The sequence below is a fragment of the Leucopleurus acutus genome, assembly GCF_964270905.1.
Source record: "Leucopleurus acutus genome assembly, chromosome: 19".
NCBI lineage: Eukaryota > Metazoa > Chordata > Mammalia > Artiodactyla > Delphinidae > Leucopleurus > Leucopleurus acutus.
Genome location: NC_139161.1, coordinates 17,219,574 through 17,245,267, shown reverse-complemented (window position 1 = coordinate 17,245,267; position 25,694 = coordinate 17,219,574). Strand labels below are relative to the sequence as shown.

Here is a 25,694-nt window from a genome sequence, read left to right as displayed (position 1 = left end):
GCCGGGAGCCTCATCCGCCCTCCCCGGGAAAGCTGGATTTCCGAGGCTGGAGGCGCCTGGCCGACTGGGTGGGGACCACCATGGGCAACGCGGCCGGCAGCGCGGAGCAGCCCGCGAGCCCCGCAGCGCTGTCCCCCAAGCATCCCGCGGCGCCCAAGCAGCCGATGCCCGCGGCCGGAGAGCTGGAGGAGAGGTTTAACCGGGTCCTGGTGAGTGTGGCCCGCTGTGCGCGGGGCGCGGGCGGGGGGCGGCAGGGGCTCGCCACGCGTCCCCGCCCCCGGGGGCTCAGGTACCGCTTGGAGATCTCCGGCGGCTTGGTGGCGGCCCCTCCAGGGGGTGGGAGTGACAGTGGTTTCTTAAAGAGTGACTTAGCACTCTTCCCCCAAAACTTTCTTCTGCAACTGTCCAGTCTCCCTCCCCAAGATACCCCCTCCCACAGCGCTTCTGGGTCTAAAGGTCTAAACAAAAATGTCCTGTGAGGAAGTTGGGAGCGCAGCACGCGGGTGGGGGGGGTGTCCCGGAGCACCCCCTTCCCCACTGCATGCAGGCCCAGCCACAGGGTGCAATAGCATCTACTTGTGTCTCAGGGTCAAAGACATAAGGGGTTATATTTTAACTTCCTAGGAGCTGGAAACTGAGTAGAGGTGTTTGGTCCTGATCCGCTGGTGCCTGAGCTGCTGGGAGCTGGGTTGTCAGATCATGCAGTTGGGGGTGTCTGTGTTTCTCCCTCACTGCATGTCCGGGAGAGCTTGTCTGTGGGTCCTTATCTTGTGCGTCCCCTCACACCCACTGGAGGGATGAAGGTTAGGAAGGGCGGGGTCAGGATGGGTTGGTCACTCTGGCTTGGGGTGGAGCAAAAGTCTGGAAGCCCCTCTCCCTCACTGTCACCTGCTCCAGGGGATTGGGGGGCTTGGGGACTAGCCCACCGGGGAGGAAGCCATCCACTGAGCCTGGAGGCAGTTGGGATGGGTTTGGTGGGTAGGGGCTCCAGAGCAAAGCCAGGTTCTCTAAGACCTGGTAGAAGAAGGGAGGGGAAATGGCCACTCATTCTCACTTCCCTCTCCCTATCTCAACCCTGTCCCAGGCTCCTTCCCTAACTAATTGCCTGGTGGCCTGTCTGCTGTCAGCTCCCTTGCCAGACCCTGGGTGACAGGCAAATAAGGCCGTGCTTTTCCCCAGAGGCACTTCCAAGTCCGAGCAGGCTAGCACTGCAGGTCTGAGGGTGGGGGCCCGAGGTAGACGCAGGCAGCAGAGCCATGCAGGCTGGTGGCCCTGTTGATTCTTCGTCTTCTCCACCTCCTTGACATCATTTCCCCTCCCCTGGCCTGCCTTGAGGCCCTACTTGCCAGATCCCCTGTGTGGCCCCTCCTCCCAGTTCCAGGAAGTCTTGTCTGATGCCCCCTCCCAGGAGAAAGGCTGGGAGGGATTTGAAGGAGCTGTAGGGTGGGGCGGGGTCTGAGCTGTCCCCGTGAAGGCACCTTGTTTGATTCGGGGAGAGGGAGGGACACTGAGGGACACCTCACATCAGGCTAGTCCCCAAATACCCCACCTCTCCACCTGCTTCCCTTTCCCCAAATCCATGTCTTCACAAAGCTGAGTTGAGCGGAGCAGAAGGGGGAGGGGGAAGAATGAGAAAGACGGTTTCTGGGGGCCATCTGGGGAGCCTGAGTTGGTGGTGGATCCCTGGACCTTGGCCAGCCTGACTTTCCCCCTAAGTGTGTGTCTATGGACGGGGGGGATGGGCTCTCAGGGTGAAGTCCAGGTCCCAGTCCGTTCTGTTACACACACCTAAGGGGGAGGAGCTGGGTGAGTAATTCAGACCACCGGAAAATCCAAAAGTCAAGCGGTGAGGTTCTGATGCCTGTGTAGGGCTTGACTGCCGCGCTTGCGTGTGTTTTGGCCTTAGCTCCGATTGGCTGGGTCTGACACTAAGTGCCGCTGGGAGTCCCTGAGAACCGGGGTGTGGAGGGTGAAGGCCCAGAGAGGGGTCCGAAGGTGTCCTGGTGGAGAAAGCGGTGGTGGCTAGGTAGAAATCTAGGGCAGCAGCACCCACTGGGGTTCACCGCCCCCCTCCCCAAGGAGCCCCAGTGTGTTTACACCTCCCCCTTCTTCCCGGTGATGGGTCAGCCTGTCCCATGTCTTGTACTCACAGAAGGCACCCAACCCAAGGTCACTTGGCTAAGAACCTCGTTCCGCACTCCTCACCACCGTGCCCTGGGACTATACCCTTGGCCCCTGCCTGAGGCTGGCGGGGGGTGGGGGTGGGGAGGTGGGGGGTGGATGCAGATTTGGCTAAAACTATAGTCCCAGTGACGGGGATTACAGGGAGAGCCTCCATCTGAGCACTGCCTCCTGGGTCAGAGCTGAGCCCTGTCCTCAGTGAATGTCTAAAGAAGAGGGCTTCCCTGGTGGCGCAGTGGTTAAGAATCCGCCTGCCAATGCAGGGGACACGGGTTCGAGCCCTGGTCCAGGAAGATCCCACATGCCGCGCAGCTAAGTCCGTGCGCCACAACTACTGAGCCTGCACTCTAGAGCCCGCGAGCCAGAGCTACTGAAGCCCGAGCGCCTAGAGCCCGTGCTCTGCAGCAAGAGAAGCCACCACAATGAGAAGCCCGCGCACCGCAATGAAAGAAAAAAGGGTAGCTCCCGCTCGCCACAACTAGAGAAAGCCCGTGCGCAGCAACGAAGACCCAACGCAGCCAAATAAATAAATAAATATAAAATCCTTAGGAAAAAAAATTAATAAAAGGAAAAGAGCCTCAGACTGCTGAGTGGTGGGCCTCCCACCCCCAGGGATCCCCCAGTCTGGAAGGGGGAAGCACAGCCCTCCCCTTGGGATCTAGTCACATGGCCCCAGGGAACCTCTTCCTTTCACTGGAGCTCAGCCCTTTCATCCCTGGTGGGTGGTAGGATCCTGAAATCTAAAACCACTCCTTGGCTTCTGGCTGTGGAACTCCTCTTATGGGTTAGGGGTATCCCGACCGAGGCCCACTGCCAGACAGGAGACGAGGGTGCTGTTCTCCCTTTCCCCCTGGGCAGCCTTTTTCCCATGCAGGAATGGGTGGTGCGAGCTACTTTTCTGGGGAGGCTCTGAGAGAGAGGGGTGCCCTTGCTTAAATGGTGGTGCGGAGGAAGAGCAGGTTGATCCAGGGTTTCCACCTGCTGCCTTAGCAACAGTGGAGGAGTGACGGCTGCCTGCCGCGATGGTGGGAAAACCTGCGCACCGAGCTCCGTGCTCTCGCCTCTCCTACGCCACGCTGAGCGCTGGGCGTCTTCCAGCCTCTTCAGGCCTTCCCCTGCAGGGGTCAGGGTTTGGGGTGGCAGGGCACTCCTTCCAGGCCTGTTAGAACTGCCAGGCTTACGGCCTGGCCTAGGACACCCCTGATGTGTCTGGGCAGGGAGGCGCCTGTAACTCAGGGGCAAAGGGATCAAGGGAAGGCGCCGTGATGTGCTTGAGGCCAAGTGATGCCGCCATTCAAGAGGAGAGGAATTTGCCTGATGGGGCCTGGCGGCCTGGGGTGCCCTTAGCGTGTGCCCAGGCTGCGTGGGGAGGTCAGGGCAGTCCCCGGCAGGGCGCGGGTGCTGCGAGTCCTGCTCTTCGGGGGGCTCCTTCCCCGCTGGGGCTGGGACTGGGGGTGAGGGGCAGAGGTGGGCGTCTCCATTCTGTAGACTGTGACCGAGGCACTGCCCGCTCAGGCAGCTCCCTCCTCTGGGGTGGGGCAGATGGAGCTGTGGGTCGCTTAGGCCCCGTGCCTCCCATCTCTGGGGCCTCACGTGGAGGATCCCAGTGGGGCTGTGGCCCCGTGTCAGAGGCTGGGCTGGGCAGAGGCCGTGGGGTGCCATTCCCAGCAGGCAGCGCTGGCACGTGCTGCCCCTGGAAACACAGGGATGTGGTAGCATGACTCACAGTGACATCTGGGACCAGTTGGCAAAGAGCTGGGGGAGACGGGCAGGAACAGGTGGGGCTGCTCTTGGGGCCACCTCTGAAGTTTTCCTGGGAACACGGAGCCCTGGGAGGTGGCTCAGCCCTCCCTGCCTCTGAGACGGGCAGGGGTCACTCACAGGAGAGGCTGAGTAGCTTCCCGGGCTTTGGGGTCATGAAGTTTGGCAGTTGAGTTTTGTCTTTGCCACTTACTACCTGTGTGACCTTGAACGAGTTACCCACCTTCTCCGAGCTTCAGTTTTCCTCCCGTGTAAAAAGACAATAAAAATGGTATATGCCAGGGACTTCCCTGGCGGTCCAGTGGTTAACACTCCACACTTCCAATGCAGGGGGCGTAGGTTCCATCCCTGGTTGGGGAATTAAGATCCTGCGGGCCGTGCAGTGCAGCCCCCCAAAAAGAAAAGGGTATATGCCAGCCTGCTAGGATTGTTGAAGGGATTAACTAGAGTTGAGGGGATTAAATAGAGCGCTTAGCACAGTGCCTGACACAGAACAAGTGCTCAGGAAACACTGTCCACTGTGAGGACAGGATGATGTTGAGGCTGATCTGGTCCTCTTCATCTTGGGGCCCTTCGAGGTGAAGGAGCCCAGACCCTGCCTCTTCCCTCCCCCCACCTCCGTTTCCAAGACCAACCAAGGGTGCCGTCTTTAGTCTTCAGCAGTCCCACGTCAGGCTGCCCTCCCTGCCATCAAGCACGTAGGCCACAGAGGGGCCTAGATGAAAACTGCCTGGTGGCCGGAAACCACGAGAGGGAGGGCCCACCTCTCCTGGAGGGTGGGGCAGCGGTGGCACTAACGGTAGCCGTGTGCACATGGGGAGGGGTGGGGAGGCCTCCACTTCCCTCAGAGAGAGGGTGTGCTGGTGAGGGGGGGTTCCCCAGTGAGTAAGAGCTCAGTGTGGGCAACAACAGGAAATGTAGGGTGCTGGGTGGCAGGAAATGGGGCCGGCTGTTCCTGGTTCCTCAGACAGGCGCGGGGGCCAGGCTGTCTGCAGAAGACCCCTGGGAGCCCGGGACCCATGTTTCTCATTGCTCTGAGCGCTCCTTCTTCCGAGGAAACTGAGTCTTCTTACCAGCTTGCCAGCTAGGTCACCTTGGGCAAGCAGCTTAATGGCTCTGTGCCTCAGTTTCCCATTTGTGGCAAGGGGATTATAATAGTGTCTACTGTGTAGGCTTGTTGTTGAGATTTAAATGAGTTAATAGATGTAAAGCCCTTATCATGACATCTAGCACGGATTGAATGTTTGGGGGAATATTAATTATTGTTACTGTCGTTATTCTCCTACCAGCCTGGATTATAAGGGCAGTGCCTGCTGCCCTGACTCCTACCCTGCTTGCCCTTGTTCCTGCCATGGGGACCCTTCAACCCTGACGGGAGAAGCTGTTAACTTTTTGGGGTTCTTAGCACCCTAGGGCCGGGTTACCCCACACCCTCCTCTAAGCCTGGGATTGCTTATAAGAGCCCTAGAAAATCCATATACCAGAGTTTTTAAAAGAGGATAACGCTGATTGTTTTTGGAGATGCCCTGAGAGCTCTAAAACCAAGCTTGAAGCCATGTAGAGGTGGGCAGGGGAGATGGATGGGGAAGTGGGGCCGGGGGACAGGGCTGGCTTCTGGATCCATCAGGCTGTGGAATGCCTGTGGGGCTGGTCTGAGACGGGCTGGTGCCTAAGTTCAAGGGCATCCTGGGGCTTGAAGGGCTGGGCTTCCTAGGGAGAGGGTGGGCGGGTGGGTTGGGACGTAGCCTCAGCTCAAACTAAAAGTGAAACTGGAGGGTGTGACTGTGTCCACATGTAGCTGGAGCCCCTTCAGTCTCCAGGGACACCTGCCCACATGTCAGTGTCGGGATGGGGGGCGGCTTGCAAGGGGCTGGCCTTGGGTGTGCAGGGCTGGAGGCCCTTCTGACACACAGAGAGGGGGCAGGGAAGCAGGGGAATGATCCCCACCCATTCTAATAGGAGGAGCAGGGAAACAGCTCCTTCTCTTGGCCACACCCTGAGAGGTGAACCCTATCTCCCTCTTCGAAAAGTGTGAAGGGCAGCAGCGGGTGGAAGCTGGAGGCTCAGTTCATTTTTGGCCAAGCCTTGGAGACAGGTCCGCTTCTCCGAATGTTTTCACCAACTTCTGTCCGCCACACAGCCCTCACCTTGGGGTCTTCAGTGGACTCCCCTGACCCCCCCCAACCTGTGACATGCCTCTTCATAGTGGTACGTCCCTGAAGAGTATTATTACGTCAAAACACAGCTTCTAACCTAGCGGCAGGACAGGAATAAAAACGCAGACATAGAGAATGGACTTGAGTACACAGGGAGGGGGAAGGGTAAGCTGGGACGAAGTGAGAGAGTGGCATGGACTTATATACACTACCAAACGTAAGGTAGATAGCTAGTGGGAAGCAGCCGCACAGCACAGGGAGATCAGCTTGGTGGTTTGTGTCCACCTAGAGGCATAGGATAGGGAGGGTGGGAGGGAGATGCAAGAGGGAGGAGATATGGGGATATATGCATATGTATAGCTGATTCACTTTGTTATATAGCAGAAGCTAACACACCATTGTAAAGCAATTATACTCCAATAAAGATGTTAAAAAAAACAAAAACAAACGAACAAAAAAACCCCACACAGCTTCTCACTGAAGGGTTCCCGGGAGCCCCGTGAGTCTGAGGTAGGAGGGAAGTGTGCCCATTTTATGGAGGAGGAAGTTGAGGCTCAAGGAGACAAAGAAGCAGTCAGGCTAGGTGGGCCCAGAGCCTGGGTCCCCTGAATCCCGCTTGGGTTCCTCCACATCACAGCCGCCCCCCCCCCCACAGGAGGCGGGTGTTCCCGCCCCCCCCGCACACGCCCCCCCCAACCCCCCGCCACGCACACCTGGACTTCCTGGTCCTTCCCTGTCCCATCTGAGGGCCATCAGCCAACCTTCTGCTTGTCTCCCAGTCCCCAGTCTCCCAGTCCCCTGCCTCCTTGCTAAGGGCCCTGAGTCTGGGGGTCTGTCACTGTTTCCAGGATGGCCTCACCCCACTCTGAGTGAGTGGCATTGCTGGTCCCTCTCCTGCTTCCTCGGGTACCCGTCTCCTCTGTGGGCACAGCCGAGGAACAGCTGCTAATTAGTGCTCAGCGCTGTCAGAGCTATTTCTGATTTCCGAGCCTAAATTTAGCCCGTCTGGCAGGCTGGCATGTAGGCCCGGGGGCCTGAGGAGGCCCAGGTGGGGAAGGGGCAAAGGGGTGCCCGGCCCTCCACCACTGCTGGGACGGGGTGCTGGCCCAGCAGAGACCTCCCCCTCCCCAGTAATAACCGCGGGCTGAACTGGGGGAGTGGACCTGGGCGCTGGTTCTGGGTTGGCTCAGGGCTCAAAGTCAGCCTGGCTCCCCTCTTACTGGGTTCGTGACCTTGGGCAGGTGACTGGACTAATCTGTGCTGCACCTGTGGGATGGGACTAATAGCAGTGCCAGTAATGGTGGTGAGGGTGGAAGGCTGCCATGTGTGAGCAGGGCTGGTAAGCCTTCGGGCAAAGCTGGCACCACAGTCGTTGGAGTCATTATGATGATTAGTTGCTGTCTCTAGAAGCGCCACTGGGGCCATTCCTGGAGCCAGCAAGTCCCCAGGGTGGGTGAGAGCCCAGAAGGACCCAGTCAGGAAGCAGCGATCCCCTCTAAGGCCCAGCTGCTGAGCCCTCCCCCTCACTCCTTTGCGCCCTCCTTCCCCCCCCTCACCTCCTCCTCCGTGCTGGCCGCGCTGGCATCGCGTGCCTTCTCTCTCTGCTTCCTCCACCCCCCTCAGTCTTGGCCCCCACCCCCACCTCGGCCCTGCCCCACGCTGGGTCTCTGTAGGGTGGGGATGGATCTGGAGGGACCAGGGAGAGAGAGAGACAGAGACAGAGAATGGCCCCAGGGAGGCCTCCCTGGCCAGGTACATCCTTCTCTGGGCTCCAGAGCCCCTTCCTGGGCAGTCCCTCCCATGGGGCAGGAGCTGTCCTGGCTGCTGGCACGTTGGGGGAGGGCAGCCGATGAGACCACAGGCGGTTTCCTCAATCTGGGCTCACTTTCGCAACGGGGGAGAGGAATGACGTATTGCCATGCCCAGCTGGCCCGGGGCGGGAGGGCCTGGTGGATGGGCAGTTTCACCTCTCAAGTGGGGCCCTGGCAGGAAAGCTTGGGCAACCGGGGCAGAGGGTACCAAGCTTCCTGTTGTCTGGGGCCGACCTAAGGCAGTGATTTTCGGGGTGAGGTCTGGCCAGAGACCCCGAATTAGGCTTAGCACCGGGGAGGGGAAGCTGGCTGAGAAGCCTTGGGTGGGTGTGGCCCCTTCTCTGCTCCAGCTGTGGCCTCCTCTCAGGGCCATGTGACGGAGGATGTGTAGTCTGAGCCATCAGAGCTGGTGACAGGGGCCTCTTCTACCCTGGGTTGGGGCTCCCTGGGGCTCCCGCATCCCCAGTACAGACTAAGCTCCTCGAGGGCCAGAACTGTCTTTTGGAGCCTGACATATAGTAGACCCTCAATAAACCTGGGGTTTACTGAATCGGGGTGAACGGGCATCATCTGCTGGTTCTTTTAGGGAGACACGCCAAGTCCTGGGGGTCCAGGGAGCTCCTAGCGCTGGTGGCACCTGGTGATTCCGTAGCACCAGGAGAGACACTAAGCCTGTCCTGTGGGGAGAAGTTCGGCAGGCACATTGTACCCTTGTCATCTGTGGCTGGGGGAGGAGGACCCAGGCAGAGCAGTGCTGACCTTTCTTAGCTCTCTAGGGGAGTCCCAGCCTGGGCCACCAGCACCACAGACCCAGCGTGCTGGCTGCTCTCCCTGGTTCCTGTAACTGGGTGACCTTCCCCTGGAATCCACCTGGGCCCTGCAGCCACCATGCACCTGCTTGGAACTCCCTGCCCATCTGACCTCATCTCCCTCGGTCTGTCCCAAAGTGACCAAGTGGGAGGGGGCTGGAGAGGGCCGGGGGCTGCTGGCTGCTGTCCTTGCAGAGGCTTTGTGGTGTTTGTGAGACACTGGTGCCCTGGGCTGGGACCATGTACACGTGTTGTTTGGTGGCATGTGGGAACGGGGCACAGTCCACGCCTGGCCACACTTGGGCCTGGCCAGAGACGAGTCCCTGTTAGCTTCCCATGCAGATGGGAGAAGAGATGGTACCCCCTTATCACATGTGGGGAAACGAGCCCAGAGGTGCCTGAGGTCCCAGGAAGTTAGGCTGCGAACCCACGCTCCTGCCTCTGTGCCAGTTGTGCTGGGGGGGGGGCGATTTAGGGGTGACGGAGCCCAGGCCCTGGCGTCAGGCAGATTTGGATTCAAATCCCAGTGTCACTTTCTAGCTGTTGGGCCTTCGGAAGGGTGCTCCATCTCTGGGCCTCAGTGTTCTCGTTGTCTAATGCTACTTATTTCCGGGGGTGAGGCGGTGACGGGACTCATGTGAATGACAGGCCTACTAGGGAGCTGGCCTCTAGTGGGTCCCCCGACAATGCCCATGGTCCTCTCCCCCTCGGGTTAGGGCCCCAGACTCAGCATCTTTATCTTGTCGTCTTTCTCCCCAGAACTGCATGAACTTGCCCCCGGACAAGGTCCAGCTGCTGAGCCAGTATGACAACGAGAAGAAGTGGGAGCTCATCTGTGACCAGGTGGGCACAGGCCCATTCCGTCATCAGGTGCCCTGTCCTGGCCAGGCTGGGGCTGGCAGGAGAGGGGACACTGCCACGCTGCCGCAGGGCCAAGACCCTGCCCAGAGGCCAGCGTAACATCTGGGGAGGGTGCTGAGGGCATGTGCAGGACTCTGGAATCCCCCTGTGTTGGGCCTGGGCCTCCGCAGGGACCTTATGAGTCACGAGCAGGGCTGGGTCTGCCCTGTGAAGAGCTGACGGGGGCTGGTCCAGGGTACTGGCCGGGGCAGCCAGGGCCGTGTCCCCATCCTCCTTGCTGAGCTTCCCGGGGCAGGCTCTGTCCACCCTCCAGCTCTGGGCTGGGGAAGAGAGGGCCAGCCCTAGGGCTGGACATCTTCATTCCACCCCATGGGAGGTGGGGAGGAGGGTCAGGAATTCCTGTCCTCCTTTGACCTTGGATCCAGAGGAGCTGTTCCCCAAGTCAGCCAGCTCCCGAGTGGCAGAGCAGGGACTAGAGGCCCCGCTCCCGGTTCTCAGTCGCTGCCTGGACTTGCCACCTTCGTGGCTCTCTTGGTCGCCCCGGCCCCTTCAGCTGTGGGGCTGCTGTCTGAGGTAGCAGGGAGGACGCCTGCTGTGGCAGGGAGGGGCCTGGCTGCCACAGTGATTCAGAGAGGGAGGGAGGCGGGCCTGTGGCCCTGGAGGCTGGGGGTGGGGATTTGGGGAGCAGGGAGCCTATCCTGGGAGCCAGGGCTGGGCCTTCGGCTTCTGCTAGTGGACCAGGATGGGATGAGCTGGCAGGGCGGGAGTCTGGGGGGTGAGGGCAGGGCTATGGGGAGAGGGTGGGGAGCTGCCTCCGGAGGCTTTGGGGCTGGGGTAGGGGTCCCTGCCCCTTTGGCCTGGCATCTCAGGTTGAGCTCACAGAGGCCTGGGAGAAGTGGGAGGTTGAGGGGGGTGGCTGGGCATATCTGAGGGGTCTGGACTGAGAAGGGTGGGAGCTCCTTTGGGTGGAGGCCCTCTAGTGGGGCCCCTGCCTCTTGTGTGAGTGGCTCCTGGAGCCCTGGATGGGGTGGGGGAATTAAGGATTAATTAAGAATTAAGGAGCACAGGTCACGTGCTCGCGCATGCTCACTCACACACACAGGTGAACACCACGACTGGGGCGGAGCCCTGCGGGAGGGGCCCCCATCCTGCTAGGAGCTGGGCGCTTCATAAGGCCCTTCCAGAGTGTTCTTCCTCCTGGGCTGGGATGTGGCCCAGGGAGGGCACAGGGCTGGGAGGGTGCCACTCACTGGCCTGCCTGAGTCTCCCCCTCCAGGGTGGGGTGTATAGTAGGACTGACCCCTCCACACTCCATCCAGGCTGTTCTAGGCCTGTGGCCATAGACCAAGGAATGGCCTGGCCGGGGACTGGGGTCTTTTCAAGTGGCAGGCCGAATGTTTGGGTTTATGCCTTTGGTATTCAGGGGGGTCTTAAGGCAGCCTGGGACCTTGGGTCGGAGCTGACAAAGGGACTCTGGGACAAGGGTTGGCCATTTGCCCCTTGTACATCCTATTCCATCTCCGCAGGAGCGGTTTCAGGTCAAGAACCCCCCTGAAGCCTATATCCAGAAGCTGAAGAGCTACCTGGAAATCGGTGGGGTCAGCCGCAAGGTAGCAGCAGATTGGATGTCCAACTTAGGGGTATATGTTGCCCGCTTTTTCTCTGTCCCTTTCCCCCTGCACTTTCCAAGCTCTGGGCAGCTGGAGTAACTGTGTGTATAGACTTTTCTGCAGGCTTCTGTGGGTGCGTGGACGCGTGTGTGTGCGTTTTCACAGGGGACTGAGCGTGCCCTGGGCGTGCGCTTTCACGGGTTCCTCTGCAGCTTCTATTTGTACTCAGATGTGTACACTTGTGTGTACTTGTGTAGTGTGTGTGCACGTGTGCACACTGTGTGCCCAGGCATGGATGTGCGTGTGTGTATTATGTACATCCTTTTGTGTCCACATATGGATGTATGTGTATCCTTGAGTCTTTGTATAGGGGGTGTGTGTGTGTGTGTGTGTGTGTGTACCCCATGTGTCTGTGTGTGGATATGTGAGTGTCTTATGTCTGTGTACCCACTGTACTTGTGTATGGATATGCACGTGTGTGTGTACCCTTTGTCCTCATATATGGGTGTGTGTGTGTGCGCGCGCGCGTTGTGTGTCTGTGTCTAGAGACGTGTGTGCCTCTTTCGTGTCTGTGCGTGGCCGTGGTGCGCACCCTGTGTGTCTGTATGGGGGGCGTATGTGGGGCCTGAGTATGCTTATTCCGCTGGGCAGGTGTGTGGAGGTGGTCTAGACTGCCGAGTGTGAAAGGCCAGCTGTCGGGGTGGGCAGGCACTGTGGGCTGAGGCCTGCGCTCCACCCACCAGACTCCCCTGTTCTTGGCTCCCAGTTTAAGAGGAGAGTCCAGGAGTCCACCCAGGTGCTACGGGAGTTGGAGACCTCCCTGAGGACCAACCACATTGGGTGAGCAAGGGCTCAGATTTCCCTGGGGAGATCGGGGGAGGGGGAGAGCTCTGGCAGCAGGCAGCCCCTGGGTTCCCCTTTTTGTCCCCCCATCCCCCCCAGAGGCTGTGCCTATGGACCCCCTCCAGGCTGGGTGTCCTCTCTTGCCCACCCTCTGCCTGCCCCTTGAGGCATGGCTGGGCCGTGGGTCCTGCCCGAGGCCTCTACCATCATCGCCTGGCGTCACTGGGTCTTGCAAGGCTGTTGTCTTCCTGGGAAAGGGCAGCCCAGGGGCCCTTGCTGTGCCCGTTCTGTGCCAACACTGGGCAGGACCTCCTTCCTGGGCGGCACTCAGGGAGCCCTGTGCCCTGCAGGTGGGTGCAGGAGTTCCTCAACGAGGAGAACCGTGGCCTGGATGTGCTGCTCGAGTACCTGGCCTTCGTGCAGTGCTCTGTCACGTAAGCCTGGCCCTGCCCTTGTGCCCACCCCCAGAGTCCGTGCCTTCCTGTGCCTCGCCCACTCCTCGGGCCGCTTCCAGGCAACTTAGCCTGGGTCCACCCTGGAGCCCTGCAGTTGGCTTGAGCAAGGCCCCTTCCTGACGGCCTGCCGTGGACGGGGAGGGAGGTGGCCTGCGGTGGCCAGCTGGGACCTGCTAGGCCCAGCACAGAGCCAAGAACACAGCCTCCTCCACCCGCCCCCAGTCTCTCCTGCAGCTCTGTCTCTCCCTGGGTTCCCCCCAGCCCCTCTGAGGTGCCCTGCAGTGTTGGCCTCCATCCCCAGTCTAACCCCCACAGGTACTACATGGAGAGCACAGACAATGGGGCCCCGGGCTCCGAGAAGAGCAAGCCGCTGGAGCAGTCCGTGGAAGATCTCAGCAAGGGCCCGCCCTCATCCTTGCTGCCACAGCCCAAGAGCCGCCACCTGACCATCAAGTATGTGGGCCCCCTGGCGGGGTGGCAGGTGGCGGGGTGAATGGAGAATTCACCCCTGGACGGCTGTACCCAGCCCGCTCCACCAGGGCCCTGGGGGTGGTGAGAGGGGTAGCCTGGCATCGGGGATCAGAGTAAGGGCCTCACCCAGGGCTCGGGAAATGTGTGTGTTAAGAAGCCTCTGGAGTGCACCTAGAGGCTGGAACCTCAGTGGGATCTGAGATAAGAGGGGTGGTTTCAGGGTCGGTGGGACCCCTTTTGTATCATCTAACCCCCTGTTTTCTCCCATGCGGACTCCAGATGCCCCCCTTCTCCCCGGTACGTAGCCACCTAGGGGCAGGTGCATGCCTGGTCAGCTTCCAGGGTGGTGGTGGGGTTGGGTGAGGTGTTCAACTCAGGTGACACCCCTGGATTCAGCTGCTTCGGGTACGTCAGCCCACCCTAACTTATGACATCCTGCTGGGAGGTGGGGAGAGGGAAGGAGATGGCCCTGGAGCCTCATGTGGACCCCAGGTACCTTCCTTCCCACTCTGGGTCTAGGAAACCAACTTCATCTTAAGTTCTAAACTCTCACAATCTATTTCTTTGTTCATTCATTCATTCATTCAACAAACATTTTTTTTAGCATTTACTATGTACCAGGCATGGTGGTAGATTCTCAGGTGACAGATTACCCTGCCCTTGGGAGCCTTCCATCTAGTAGGAGACGGTGTGTGACAGGTTGTCATGGAAGTATGACTGGGAACTCTGAGTAGGGAGGTGGCCACTGCCTGGGGCATCAGGAAGGCTTCCCAGAAGAGATGACACTGGAACTGTGTCTTGCAGATGGATACAGGCTTTAGAAGCAGTGGTGGGAACAGGGAAGGGCATTCCAGGCAGAAGGAACAGCACAAGCAAAGAGTCAGAGGCACATTTGAGCAATGACGGGAAAAGGGAGATGTGGCAGGAAGAGCGAGGAGTGGGGCCTTCCAGTATTGACTGGTGGTTCTGCGACAATGGAAAAAATCATGTTTCTTTTAGCGAAAAATCAGCAAAACCATTCATAGAGCACTTACTATGTGCCAGGCGCTGTTCTAAGCTCATTTCATAGTCCCAACAACCCTATCAGGAAGGTACTGTTATTACCATTCCTATTTTACAAAAGAGGAAACTGAGGCCCGGGGAGATTAAGTAACATGCATGCCTAGTGATCAGTGAGCTGGGATTTGACCCATGGCTGTCTGAATTGTCAAGATGCAAGGTAAACTCACGTGGCTGTGAGCGCCACCTTGTGGAGAGTATTTTCATGGCCGTTCACAAGCTTTGGCGGTCTTTTCCCTCTATAAGCTCTCCATCCCCACAACACAGCAACTTTTTTTTTTTGCCGTATTCGGGCCTCTCACTGTTGTGGCCTCTCCCTTTGCGGAGCACTGGCTCCGGACGCGCAGGCTCAGCGGCCATGGCCCACGGGCCCAGCCGCTCCGCGGCATGTGGTATCCTCCCGGACCGGGGCATGAACCCGTGTCCCCTGCATCGGCAGGCGGACTCTCAACCACTGCGCCACCAGGGAAGCCCCAGCAACTCTTTTTAATACCAAGTCGCTGTTAGGGGGTCTTTGCTTCCCTGACCCCCGCCTCTTCATCTCCCCCCCGGAAATGCCAGGCCCCAGGCCTAAGAACTGAGGAAGACTTCCGGCCCTCAGCTGTCCTCTCTGGTTGGGTGGACGGGAAGCAGACGTTTCCAGATGTGCCCCCTCTTACTCCAGTGGCCATCTGAGTGGTGGGGGGAATAGGAAGCTGGGTTTGGGACTCTGACCCCTGCTGCCTCCTCCCCACCTGCCCAGGCTGACCCCGGCCCATAGCAGGAAGGCCCTGAGGAATTCCCGCATCATCAGCCAGAAGGATGACGTCCACATCTGCATCATGTGTCTGCGTGCCATCATGAACTACCAGGTTGGTCAACGGGCCCGGGGCATTGACACTGACTGTCCTCCCTCGGGGCTGCCTAAGCTGCCGAGGTTCTGGGACCCACTGTCCCCCACCCTGTCCCCACTGGAGAACCCTGGGGATCTGGGCTGTTAGCTCAAGGTCTTGAGGCTGATGAGTCTTGAGGGGAAGCCCAGATTTCTGCACCTTCCTGGTCAGGTCCCTTAGAATACCCTGGACATGGCGGGGGGCATGGCTATGCCTCACGTGGGGACTTAGGCACCCCACTAAGAAAGGCTGCACACCAGGAGAGCAGCCTGTGGGTTATTTCATTTGGAGGGGTGATTGGTGAAGCCGTTCCTCCCTCACTCAGCTGGCCTTAAAGGACTCACTTTGTCCAAGGTACTGAGTCTTGACACTGGCTTTTGAGCAACAGCATTTATTTATTTATTATTATTTTTAAATTAATTAATTAATTAATTATTGGCTGTGTTGGGTCTTTGGTGCTGCGTGCGGGCTTTCTCTAGTTGTGGCGAGTGGGGCTACTCTTCGTCGCAGCGCGTGGGCTTCTCACTGCGGTGGTTTCTCTTGCTGTGGAGCACGGGTTCTAGGTGCGTGGGCTTCAGTAGTTGTGGCTCGTGGGCTCTAGAGCTCAGGCTCAGTAGTTGTGGCGCACTGGCTTAGTTGCTCTGCGGCATGTGGGATCTTCCCGGACTGAGGATCACACCCGTGTCCCCTGCCTTGGCAGGCGGATTCTTAACCACTGCGCCACCAGGGAAGTCCCAGACAAAGGTATTTAAAAAGAGGGACCAGGCTTTGGCTGCCACCCAGGAGGTCGTGGTTGGATATAAAGAACTTCCTGGGAATTCCCTGGTGGTCCAGTGGTTAGGAATCCACGCTCTCACTGCCGGGGGCCCTGGGTTCACGTAGCCAAAAAAAAAAAAAAAAAAAAAAAAAAAGAAGAACCCTGGCGGTCTGCCTGGAGGAGCTGACCTCTCCTTTCTCCCCAGTCTGGCTTCAGCCTCGTCATGAACCACCCCGCCTGTGTCAATGAGATTGCTCTGAGCCTCAACAACAAGAACCCGAGGTGACTCCCAGGCCCCTTGCCTTTCTCCCTGGCCAGTTTCTCCTCCTGCGCCACCCCGGCCTGCTCTGTCCCCTCAGTTCTCAGGACCACTACCCGGGCTCATTCCCACCCCGTCAGCTCCCCTGTCCTCCCCCCCAGCCAGGCCCACATCTGCCTTTGCTGTGGGGCCTGCCTGTTCGCAAGGGACAGCCTGCCCCTTCTCTCCCCAGAACCAAGGCTCTGGTGCTGGAGCTGCTGGCGGCAGTGTGCCTGGTTCGGGGAGGACACGATATCATCCTTTCCGCCTTTGACAACTTCAAGGAGGTAATGGAGCCCCCACCCAAGCATGTACTTGCCCTCTAGTGTTGCTTGGAGCCCTGTTGCTGCCAATTGTGGCTTCTGCTGGGGACAGCTAGGGACGCTGGGTGGGTATTTGGGGAGTTTCCTCATCTGAAGGGAAGGTACAGGGTCACGCAGGGGCACTGCCTGGGGCGACAGGGACAGCTATGGGGAGCTGCTGAACCTCTGCCCAAACTGGCCTTGATCCACACATCTCGGAGTTGCTGACTCTGGTTAACAGGCTCGCAAGAAGTAGCTGCATGAGAATATGATGCATAAGGCAGCACAGGATCAATGCATTCCTTTAATGAATATTCGTCAAGGGGCTACTATGTGTCAGGCACAGAGTGGGCACTGGGGATACATTAGTGAACAAAAGAAACAAAGAAGGCAATAGAAGACAGATAATCAGTGGTATAATAAATAAGCAAATTACACAGTCTATGAAGAAATCGTAAATGCTCTGGGGAAAAAAGTCAGGGAAGCTGTCAGGGGAGGGGGAACTGGTTGCCGGGTGGTTAGGAAGCCTCATTGAGAAGGTAAGATTTGAGAAAAGTTGTGAGGGAAGTGAGGGATTGATGTGGTGGCTGTCTTGAGTAAGAGCACATCAGGCAGGTGGAACAGCAGGTGCAAAGGCCCTGAGGTAGGAATGTGCCAGGACGCCAGTGTGGCCAGAATGGGTCAGTGTTGGGGAGGGCTGTGAGAGATCAAGAGGGAATTGAGGTTTTGAGCAGAAGAGTGACATGGCCCAACTTAGATTTAACTTGAGAGGCGCTCACAGAGGCATAAAGGGGGCAGCTGGAAGATAGCTTAGGAGGTGTGTCACTGGGACCTCAGTGACAGCCATTCCTCCTACCCAGGTATGTGGGGAGCAGCACCGCTTTGAAAAGCTGATGGAATATTTCCGGAACGAGGACAGCAACATTGACTTCATGGTGAGCTCAGGAGCCCAGCCTGGGCCAGGTCACCCTAGGGTGCCAGGAGCAGTTAGGAGCCTGGGTATCTGGGATCTGGGCTCAGCTCCTGCAGATATGAGGACTGAGTGGTTGGTGGGGGAGGGGCGGATGTCAGTGAGGGGGAGGCTGGGAGGAGGGTACGTGGGAGAGATATGGGTGGGACAAAGCTGGATCAGTGGGGTGAGAAATGTGGCAAGGGTGGGGGACTTGGGGTTAAACTGGGGGGGGGTGGAAGTCACTGAGAACCCCCCACCAAGAGGATCACAGACCTGCTCACTGCCCCGCCTCCCAGGTGGCCTGCATGCAATTCATCAACATTGTGGTACATTCGGTGGAGAACATGAACTTCCGCGTCTTCCTGCAATATGAGTTCACCCACCTGGGCCTGGACCTGTACTTGGAGGTGAGCCCTGCACTCCCCCCAGGACTTAACCACTTGCTTGCTGCAGAGGATGGCTCAGTGGTTAGCACAGATGCCAGGGTCAGGCAGACCTGGGTTCAAGGTTCCAATCCCGGCTCTGCCACTTCCTAGCTCGTGTGACCTTAGATAGGTCTCTTCTCGCTAAGCCTCACTTTTCCCATCTGTAAGATAGGAGAATCGTAGAAGTAATAAAGACTGTAACTGTACAGTGCCTGCCGCAAAATAGGCACTCAGACCATGGAGCTGTTGTCGCAGGTGCTAGAACGGGCTCTAGGTGGCCCTCGGTCTGGCTCTGGGAGCACCAGACTCAGATAGGCCTACACTGGGGAGCACAGAGACACTGGGCCAGAGCAGGAGCTGGCTCATGCCGTATGGGGCTGGGTCGTGGGGGAGTTCCTCGCTCTGGGGAAGATGGGCAGAGGGGCTTGGTACTTCGTGGCTCAGCCTGAGCAGAGAAGTTGTAGCTTTCTTCTGATTTCTTTGTGAGGCGTCCCAGAGGAGCAGGGCCTTCGGGACTGGATTTTTGAAAGCCAGGATCCACAAAAGGTGAAAAGCAGGCTAGGGTGATATGTCCATTCAATGGAATATTATTCAGCCACGAAAAGGAGCAAAGTAGTGATACAGGGTAGAACGTGGATGGGCCTTGAAAATATTACGCTATTATGCTCAGTGAAAGAAGCCAGACACAGAGGCCATATATTGTACGCTTCCTTTATATGAAATGTCCGGAATAGGTAAGTCCGTAGAGACAGAAAGATTGGTGGTTGCCAGGGGCTGGGAGAGGAGAGGATGGGGAGTGACTGCTAACAGGTACAGGGTTTCTTTTTGGGGTGATGAAAATGTTCTGAAATTAGATAGTGGTGATGGTTTGCACAACCTTGTGAATATACTAAAAACTACTGAATTGTACGCTTTAAAATAGTGAATTTTATGGTATATGAATTATATCTCAATAAAAAATAAAGAAACAGAAGTGGGCTAGGGCTCAGGCCCCTTTGTCTGGGCTCTGGTGGTGATGGGGGCACTGGAAAGATCCCTCACACCAGGCCTCAACCTGAGCCTTCCGTCTGGGGACAGAGGCTTCGGCTCACGGAGAGTGACAAGCTGCAGGTGCAGATTCAGGCCTACTTGGACAATGTTTTTGATGTGGGTGCGCTGCTGGAGGACACTGAGACCAAGAATGCTGTGCTGGAGCACGTGGAGGAGCTGCAGGAGCAGGTGGCCCTGGTGAGAGCTGCTCCTGAACTTGGCCCAGCACAGAGTAGGCCCACAGAGCCCCACACGGATATCAGCCACTGGTTCTAGGTGTGAGCTGGGGGCCCCTGAGTTTCACCTGAATCCTTTGGGTGCCTTTCTCCATGAATGAATATTCATTGAGCTCCTCCACTGGGCTGGACCTCTGAGGAAGGCAGGTCTCCTCTTCTCCAGGTGCTCGGACCCCAGGCCCTGGTTTGGGTGGAATTGGGTGCCTGGGGCCCCTGCCAGCTCCCTCCCTCATCGGTGGTGCCTTGGTTTCCCCTCCTGAGAGCACTTCAGTGCTCTCAGTACCTCACCTGCTTGGGTTCAAGTGCCAGGCTCGGCTGCCCCGCGGCACCCCAGGGCTAAGCCCATCCAGAAGCCTCCCCTAGCCCTCCAGGCAGGCATGCCTGGTGCCGCCCCCTCGGTGCCCATGCCAATGCCCGGCTGCGGGTGGGAGCTCACCATGTGCTGGTGCCACAGCTGACAGAGCGGCTTCGGGACGCGGAGAACGAATCCATGGCCAAGATAGCAGAACTGGAAAAGCAGCTAAGCCAGACCCGAAAGGAGTTGGAGACCCTGCGGGTGAGGTTGGGGGGACGGGGGGTTGGGGGGTGGGTGGGCCGGGCCAGGGGTGGGACGGACTTCCAAGAACAGACCATTTGGGGCTTCTAGGCTTGACACCTCCCTCCACCCCGGCAAGAAAATGGGGGCTCTGTGCCAGGCTTGCCGGTGGTTACTAACCCCCCACCGGCGGCTCGCAGGAGCGCTTCAGCGAATCGACCCCCATGGGCACCTCCAGACGTCCCTCTGAGCCTGAGAAAGTGCCTGCCCCTGCCCCGGCGCGGCCCTCAGCGCTAGAGCTGAAGGTGGAGGAGCTGGAGGAAAAGGGGTTGATCCGTATCCTGAGGGGGCCCGGGGATGCCGTCTCCATCGAGATCCTCCCGGTTGCTGTGGCAACTCTAAGCGGCAGCGATGCCCCGACTCCGAGGGTGCCCATCGGCTCCCCCAGCCCAGGTGTGCAGGGGCTTCAAGCCGGGTGGGGAAGGAATGGCAGAACCGGGACGTGCATGAGGAGCCTGGGGACATCTCAGGCGGGGAGAGGTGGGAGGGGTAGGTTTGGATTGTGGGCGTGGCTCAGGCAGGTGCGGGTGGGTCGCAATGAGCCCAGTGCGCATGTGTAGGGCGGGGAGGCGGAGACATGACCCCTCAACCTAAGAAATTGACACGCCCTTCTCCCCGCCCCCTCCTCGGTTCTCGCTGGGCTCAGCACTCCCACCTGCAGCAGAGCCGGTTCCCGGAGCAGCAACCCCGCCGCCGCCGCTGCCGCCCCCACCACCTGGTCTCCCCTCCCAGCAGGATGCCACGCCCCTGGCGCCCCCACCGGCCCCGCCCCTCCCAGGCAGTCCGGAGCCCCCGCCCCCGCCGCCGCTGCCGGGAGACCAGCCGCCCCCACCCCCGCCGCCACCGCTGCCTCCGGGCGCTGACGGTTCGGTGCCTCCACCGCCTCCACCGCCTGCGGGAGGTCCCTCTGCTGCTCTTGGAGGGCCTGGCTCAGAGATGGGCCCGGGTGAGTAGACTGCCCAGGGCATGGGGACGAGGCGGGGGTGCGGTGGGGGGTACTCTGGCTTCAGTATCCTCCAGGACCCTCTGTCTGTGGGCCTCCTACTGCCTCCAGTCTGCTCTGTGTGTCCTCACTGGGCCTGGGCCCCGGTTCCTTCCAGCCATGGCACCCACTACTGCCCCAGTGATCACTCCCTCTCTGTCCCAGGAATGATGGCCAAGAAACCCATCCAGACCAAGTTCAGAATGCCCCTCTTAAACTGGGTGGCCCTGAAACCCAATCAGATCACAGGCACTGTCTTCACTGAGCTCAATGACGAGAAGGTGCTGCAGGTGAGTGGTCCTGCCTTGCTGCCAGTGTGGGCACCAGAGAAGGGGGGGACCTGCCTGGATCATGCTGGGCACTGGGGGTGGTCACCTCCTCTATCCCATTTTATGGAGGCCCAAGAATGGGGGTCAAGCTAAACTGGACTAGTGCCTCTCGTAGGCAGTGTGTCCTGACTCCCTTGGAGGCTTTCCCTCCATGCCTGCAGAGGGGCTCATCCCTCCCCTAAGTCTGGCCTCTCTCCTGCTTTCAGGCCCCTCTCCCACCACCTTCCCACAGACAACCAGGGCCTCAGCCCTTCTAATTACACTTTCAGTTTTCCAAAAGGGTTGTGTTCTGTTGCCTCCAGGCCATTGTTCATGCTGTTCCTCTGCCTGGAATGCCCTTCCCTTTCCTCTTTTTAACCCTGGCCAATTTGGCTCTTGCTTCAGCTGAAGCGGCTTGGAGTCTGGGTCCCCTGGATGGGGTGCTGTTCCTGCCCCTCCTTGGTGCTCCATGTGCTTCGCCTGTATCCCCCATCAAGGTGCATGGTCAGGCTGCGTACTGGTTTCTTTCTCTGCTGGTGGCCTGGTCAGGGCTGGAGAGATGGCTCTAGCACCAAGCACGGCGCTCAGCCAGGAACGCACCAGCCCCCGGCCCCGCCCAGCCCCACCTCCTCTTTCTGCACCCTCAGGAGCTGGACATGAGTGACTTTGAGCAGCAGTTTAAGACAAAGTCCCAAGGCCCCAGTGTAGACCTTAGCACCCTCAAGAGTAAGGCACCCCAGAAGGCCCCCGGCAAAGCCACGCTCATCGAGGCCAACCGGGCCAAGAACCTGGCCATCACCCTGCGCAAGGGCAACCTGGGGGCGGACCGCATCTGCCAGGCCATCGAGACGTGAGTACTTCTGCCCCAGGCTTAGAGGTAGCGCAGCCCCTCTGCTAGGCCGGGGTTGTTAGGCAGGTAGTAAAAGAGCCCCAACTATGGAACAGAGTCCATCAAGTTTCATACCAATGCTGGTCGGAGAGTAGGGCAGGGAACTGTGTTCCCATTTTCAGGTTAAGAAAACTGAGGTCATACTGTGAGTCCGTGCCCGGATGGAGATGTTCCTTTTGCCTTCTTGCCTCCTTACACTGAGGCCCAAGCATTTCCAGCTTGGACGCCGCCACTGATGTATGATTGGGACGCCGGGCTTCCTAGGTCCCAGCATCCCTTGACTGTTACCTCTTATTCCCTGAAGCTGTTGGCAATAGCAAATAGTTAAGTTCATTTATTCAATCAAGTAAGGGGGTAGGAGTGGTCCTGCTCTCAAGAACTGGTGAGTGTGGAGTGATACCGGCCCCTCCCCTCACAGGTACGACCTACAGACCCTTGGCCTGGACTTCCTGGAGTTGCTGACCCGTTTCCTGCCCACAGAGTATGAACATAGCCTCATTGCCCGTTTCGAGCGGGAGCAGCGACCCATAGAGGAGCTGTCAGAGGAGGACCGTTTCATGCTGCGCTTCAGCCGCATCCCCCGCCTGCCCGAGCGCATGAACACGCTCACCTTCCTGGGCAACTTCCCAGACACTGCCCAGCTGCTCATGCCGGTGTGCGCGGGCTGGCAGGGCGATGCGGCCTGGGCTGGGATTGGGGAGGAGGCAGCTTGCAGCCTGGTCTCCAAGAGGGCATCTGGGAGTACTTGAGCCTCCTATAGGCTTCCCCCCACTCTCGCCCCAACTTACCATGCCTCCCCCATCCCACCCCCAGCAACTGAATGCCATCATTGCAGCCTCAATGTCCATCAAGTCCTCGGACAAACTCCGCCAGATCCTGGAGGTGAGAGCCTAGGGCGAGGGTCTAGGAGGCGGGGCCAACCCATGATGCCTTGCCTGTTCTGGGTTGTGTGAGAGGGAGACCCAGGCCCTGCCCTAAGTCCCTGGGATGCAACAACTGTAAGGTTCCCACTTCTAACATCCAGGCTCAGAAGGGCAAAGCTAAGGTGGGGATGGGGGCCGTGTTACCACAGCGCACCTCACACCCTGCCTGAGGGTTCATTAGCAGAGCATCATGTTGTCGGGGAGCCAACAGATATGGCTGTGAGGGGGACGGTGACCCCACAGCCTTGGAGGAGGTGTTGGCAGCACAGTTTGGGGTAAGGTGACAGGTGACAAAATTGGGTGTGCCATGGTGTTGGCTGTGCACATGTGTCAGACACTCATATGCGTGCGTCATGGACCTGAGGCATCCACGCAGGAGTTCGGTGGGCGCTGAGTGCAGGGCTTGCTCTTTACCACCTTTTCTCTTTGTGCAATTTACACGTCAGGGGGTTTCCTCAGCCCCAGCACCTGGCTGAGCTCTCCCCGCCACCCCCACCCCGCCTCTTGCAGATCGTCCTGGCTTTCGGCAACTACATGAACAGCAGCAGGCGTGGGGCAGCCTATGGCTTCCGGCTCCAGAGTCTGGATGCGGTGAGGGGGCGGGGCAAGGAGGGGCCCCCTGGCCCCGGGGGCTGGGGGATGGCTGGTGGCCTGGGGCTTACAGAAGGTCCTCCCTGCAGCTGCTGGAGATGAAGTCGACTGACCGCAAGCAGACGCTGCTGCACTACCTGGTGAAGGTCATTGCTGAGAAGTACCCACAGCTCACAGGTTTCCACAGTGACCTGCACTTTCTGGACAAGGCAGGCTCAGGTATGGGTGGGGGGAGGGGCTCAGCCCTGGGGACGGATACAGGTTGGGAGAAAGCAATGGGACCACAGGAGGTAACTGGACGGGAATGCTGCCTCTCTGAGTCCCTGCTTCTCTACTGCCCCACCTCCCACTCAGTGTCCCTGGACAGCGTGCTGGCCGACGTGCGCTCCCTGCAGCGAGGCCTGGAGTTAACCCAGCGGGAGTTTGTGCGGCAGGATGACTGCGCAGTGCTCAAGGAGTTCCTGAGGGCCAACTCGCCCATCATGGATAAGCTGCTGGCAGACAGCAAGACGGCTCAGGTGGGCTGGGGCTGACCCGGCCCGGGAGGTGGGGAAGCTGGGGTGGGGGGTGAAGGACTACCTAGGTGGGGTTGTGTAGCCAAGGCTTGGAGCGCTGTGACCACAGCAGGGACGCCTTGGGGGGATGGGGCAGGAGGGAGCATCCATCTGCCTGGAGGAGGAGAGATGAAGTGGCCAGTGTCTTAAGGGGGTACAGAGCAGTGGTCAGGCTCCGAGAGGTCTGTGCTGGTGGGGCTGACAGGCTGTGCCCGCAGGAAGCCTACGAGTCTGTGGTGGAGTACTTCGGAGAGAACCCCAAGACCACGTCCCCCTCCACGTTCTTTTCCCTCTTTAGTCGCTTCATCAAAGCCTATAAGGTATGTGTGTTTGGTGGGCAGGCTGGGACCCCTGCAGGGCATTGCAGCCTCTCCACCTGGGCAGTGGGAGTGGTAGGGGTTATTTCTGCTGGGGGGCGGGATAGGGAAGGGAGGACTCCCCTTATGCAGACCTGCCTTGGCCCCTCAGAGAGCCGAGCAGGAGGTGGAACAGTGGAAGAAAGCAGCAGCTACCCAGGAGGCGGGCACCGACACCCCAGAAAAAGGGGAGCCCCCCGCACCCAAGGTAGGCAGCTGCCCCTGCGCTGGGTACTGGGATCCAGTGATGCTTGGTATCCTCACCCCAAAGATCTGGCCCTCCTGCACACCCTTATTTTTATGGACTGACTCTGCCCAAGGCTAGGATGCCCCAGTAGCCTGGGGTGGAAATGGGTTCCTTTTCCTCAAGCCAGCTCCTCTTACCATGGGGGACCAGGCAGATGGTCTAGGGTTTAGTGGCACAGTGGGGGAAGGGGATCCTGGAGTTGGAGCTATATACCCTCACCCTGCTTCCCAGTCCCCACCCAAGATCCGGCGGCAACAGATGGACCTCATCTCTGAGCTGAAACGGAAGCAGCAGAAGGAGCCACTCATCTACGAGGGTGACCGTGATGGGGCCATTGAAGATATCATCACAGGTGAGGACTTGGTGGGGCCTGTCCCGTCCTTGGTCTGTCCTATGCTGTCCTCCATCTGCCGCCCAACCCTGGGGGTCTGGCTGCCTCACTGCCTCTTTGCTACTTTTCTTTTTTTCCTTTTCCCTTTCTCTCCCCTCCTCCCTTCCAACCCTCAGTGCTCAAGACGGTGCCCTTCACTGCTCGCACCGGCAAGAGGACGTCCAGGCTCCTCTGTGAGGCCAGCCTGGGAGAGGAGATCCCCCTCTAGCCCCCAGGTACCCAGCGGCCTGGCCTCTGATCCCAGTGGCTGCCCACAGCCCTGGGGGTCCTTGGGGGGACTGAGTCATGCTGCCCTCCCCTGGACCATGCATGGCTGGGCTGTGTTGGAGGGAGGTCTGATAAACAAACAGGCTCCCTCCCACGTGCACACAACCTGTGTCCCTAGAGGGGTGAGGCCTGTGCCCTGGAGTGGTGTCCCAACCCTGGGCAGACTCCTGAAAAGGTAAATGTCTCTCCTCTCCGCCTCCAGATCTGCGGAACCAGCCCTACATCCGCACAGACACAGGCCGTCGCAGCGCTCGTCGGCGCCCCCCCGGACCCCCCGTTCAGGTCACCTCCGACCTCTCCCTGTAGCCACTATTTCTGCAGATGGACCGGGAGGCTGGGAGGGGGTGCAGGGAGGGTGGCAAGCCAGGACTCAAGGAAGGTGGTCCTCAGCTCTGCTGGGCGGGGCAGTCTCCTCCGCCGAGGTCCACACCATGCGCCCACCTCAGATAGGCGGGTGCACCCTCATCTGGCCACTGGGGGCAGCATCTCTGGCCCCTCCCCCCAAATGCTGCTTGCAGCACCCCTTTTCCCCCAATAGCCGTACTTAGCCTCAGCCGGAGCCTGGCCTGTAACTTATTAAGTGCAACCTCGCGCCCCCTCCACCCCCCCCACCCCGCCCCAACTCCGGGGACTCCCCGTGGACCTTATTTTTATACAAGATTAATAAAGACGTTTGCAAAAGATCCGCGTCCGCTCCGTGCCC

General features: G+C 59.1%; 1 protein-coding gene across 2 annotated transcripts; it reads left to right on the top strand.

The window, feature by feature from the left end:
* On the top strand, window positions 1–25,657 carry FMNL1 (formin like 1). 2 transcript variants are annotated; one of them, XM_082860807.1, is made up of 26 exons: window positions 1–209; window positions 9,478–9,561; window positions 11,106–11,189; window positions 11,956–12,029; window positions 12,383–12,466; window positions 12,803–12,940; window positions 14,760–14,868; window positions 15,852–15,928; window positions 16,138–16,231; window positions 17,107–17,181; window positions 17,495–17,605; window positions 18,701–18,850; window positions 19,343–19,444; window positions 19,624–19,876; window positions 20,130–20,429; window positions 20,631–20,755; window positions 21,421–21,623; window positions 22,081–22,315; window positions 22,476–22,544; window positions 23,096–23,176; window positions 23,266–23,395; window positions 23,531–23,694; window positions 23,949–24,050; window positions 24,199–24,294; window positions 24,565–24,685; window positions 25,194–25,657. In XM_082860807.1, exons 1-26 carry the CDS (start codon window positions 81–83, stop codon window positions 25,295–25,297), a joined length of 3,294 nt encoding a protein of 1,097 aa, XP_082716933.1. In that variant the 5' UTR covers window positions 1–80; the 3' UTR covers window positions 25,298–25,657. The 2 variants fall into 2 exon arrangements, with proteins under 2 accessions (XP_082716933.1, XP_082716932.1); XM_082860806.1 differs by having other exon boundaries at window positions 11,106–11,219.
* Window positions 25,658–25,694: the final 37 nt, after the last annotated feature.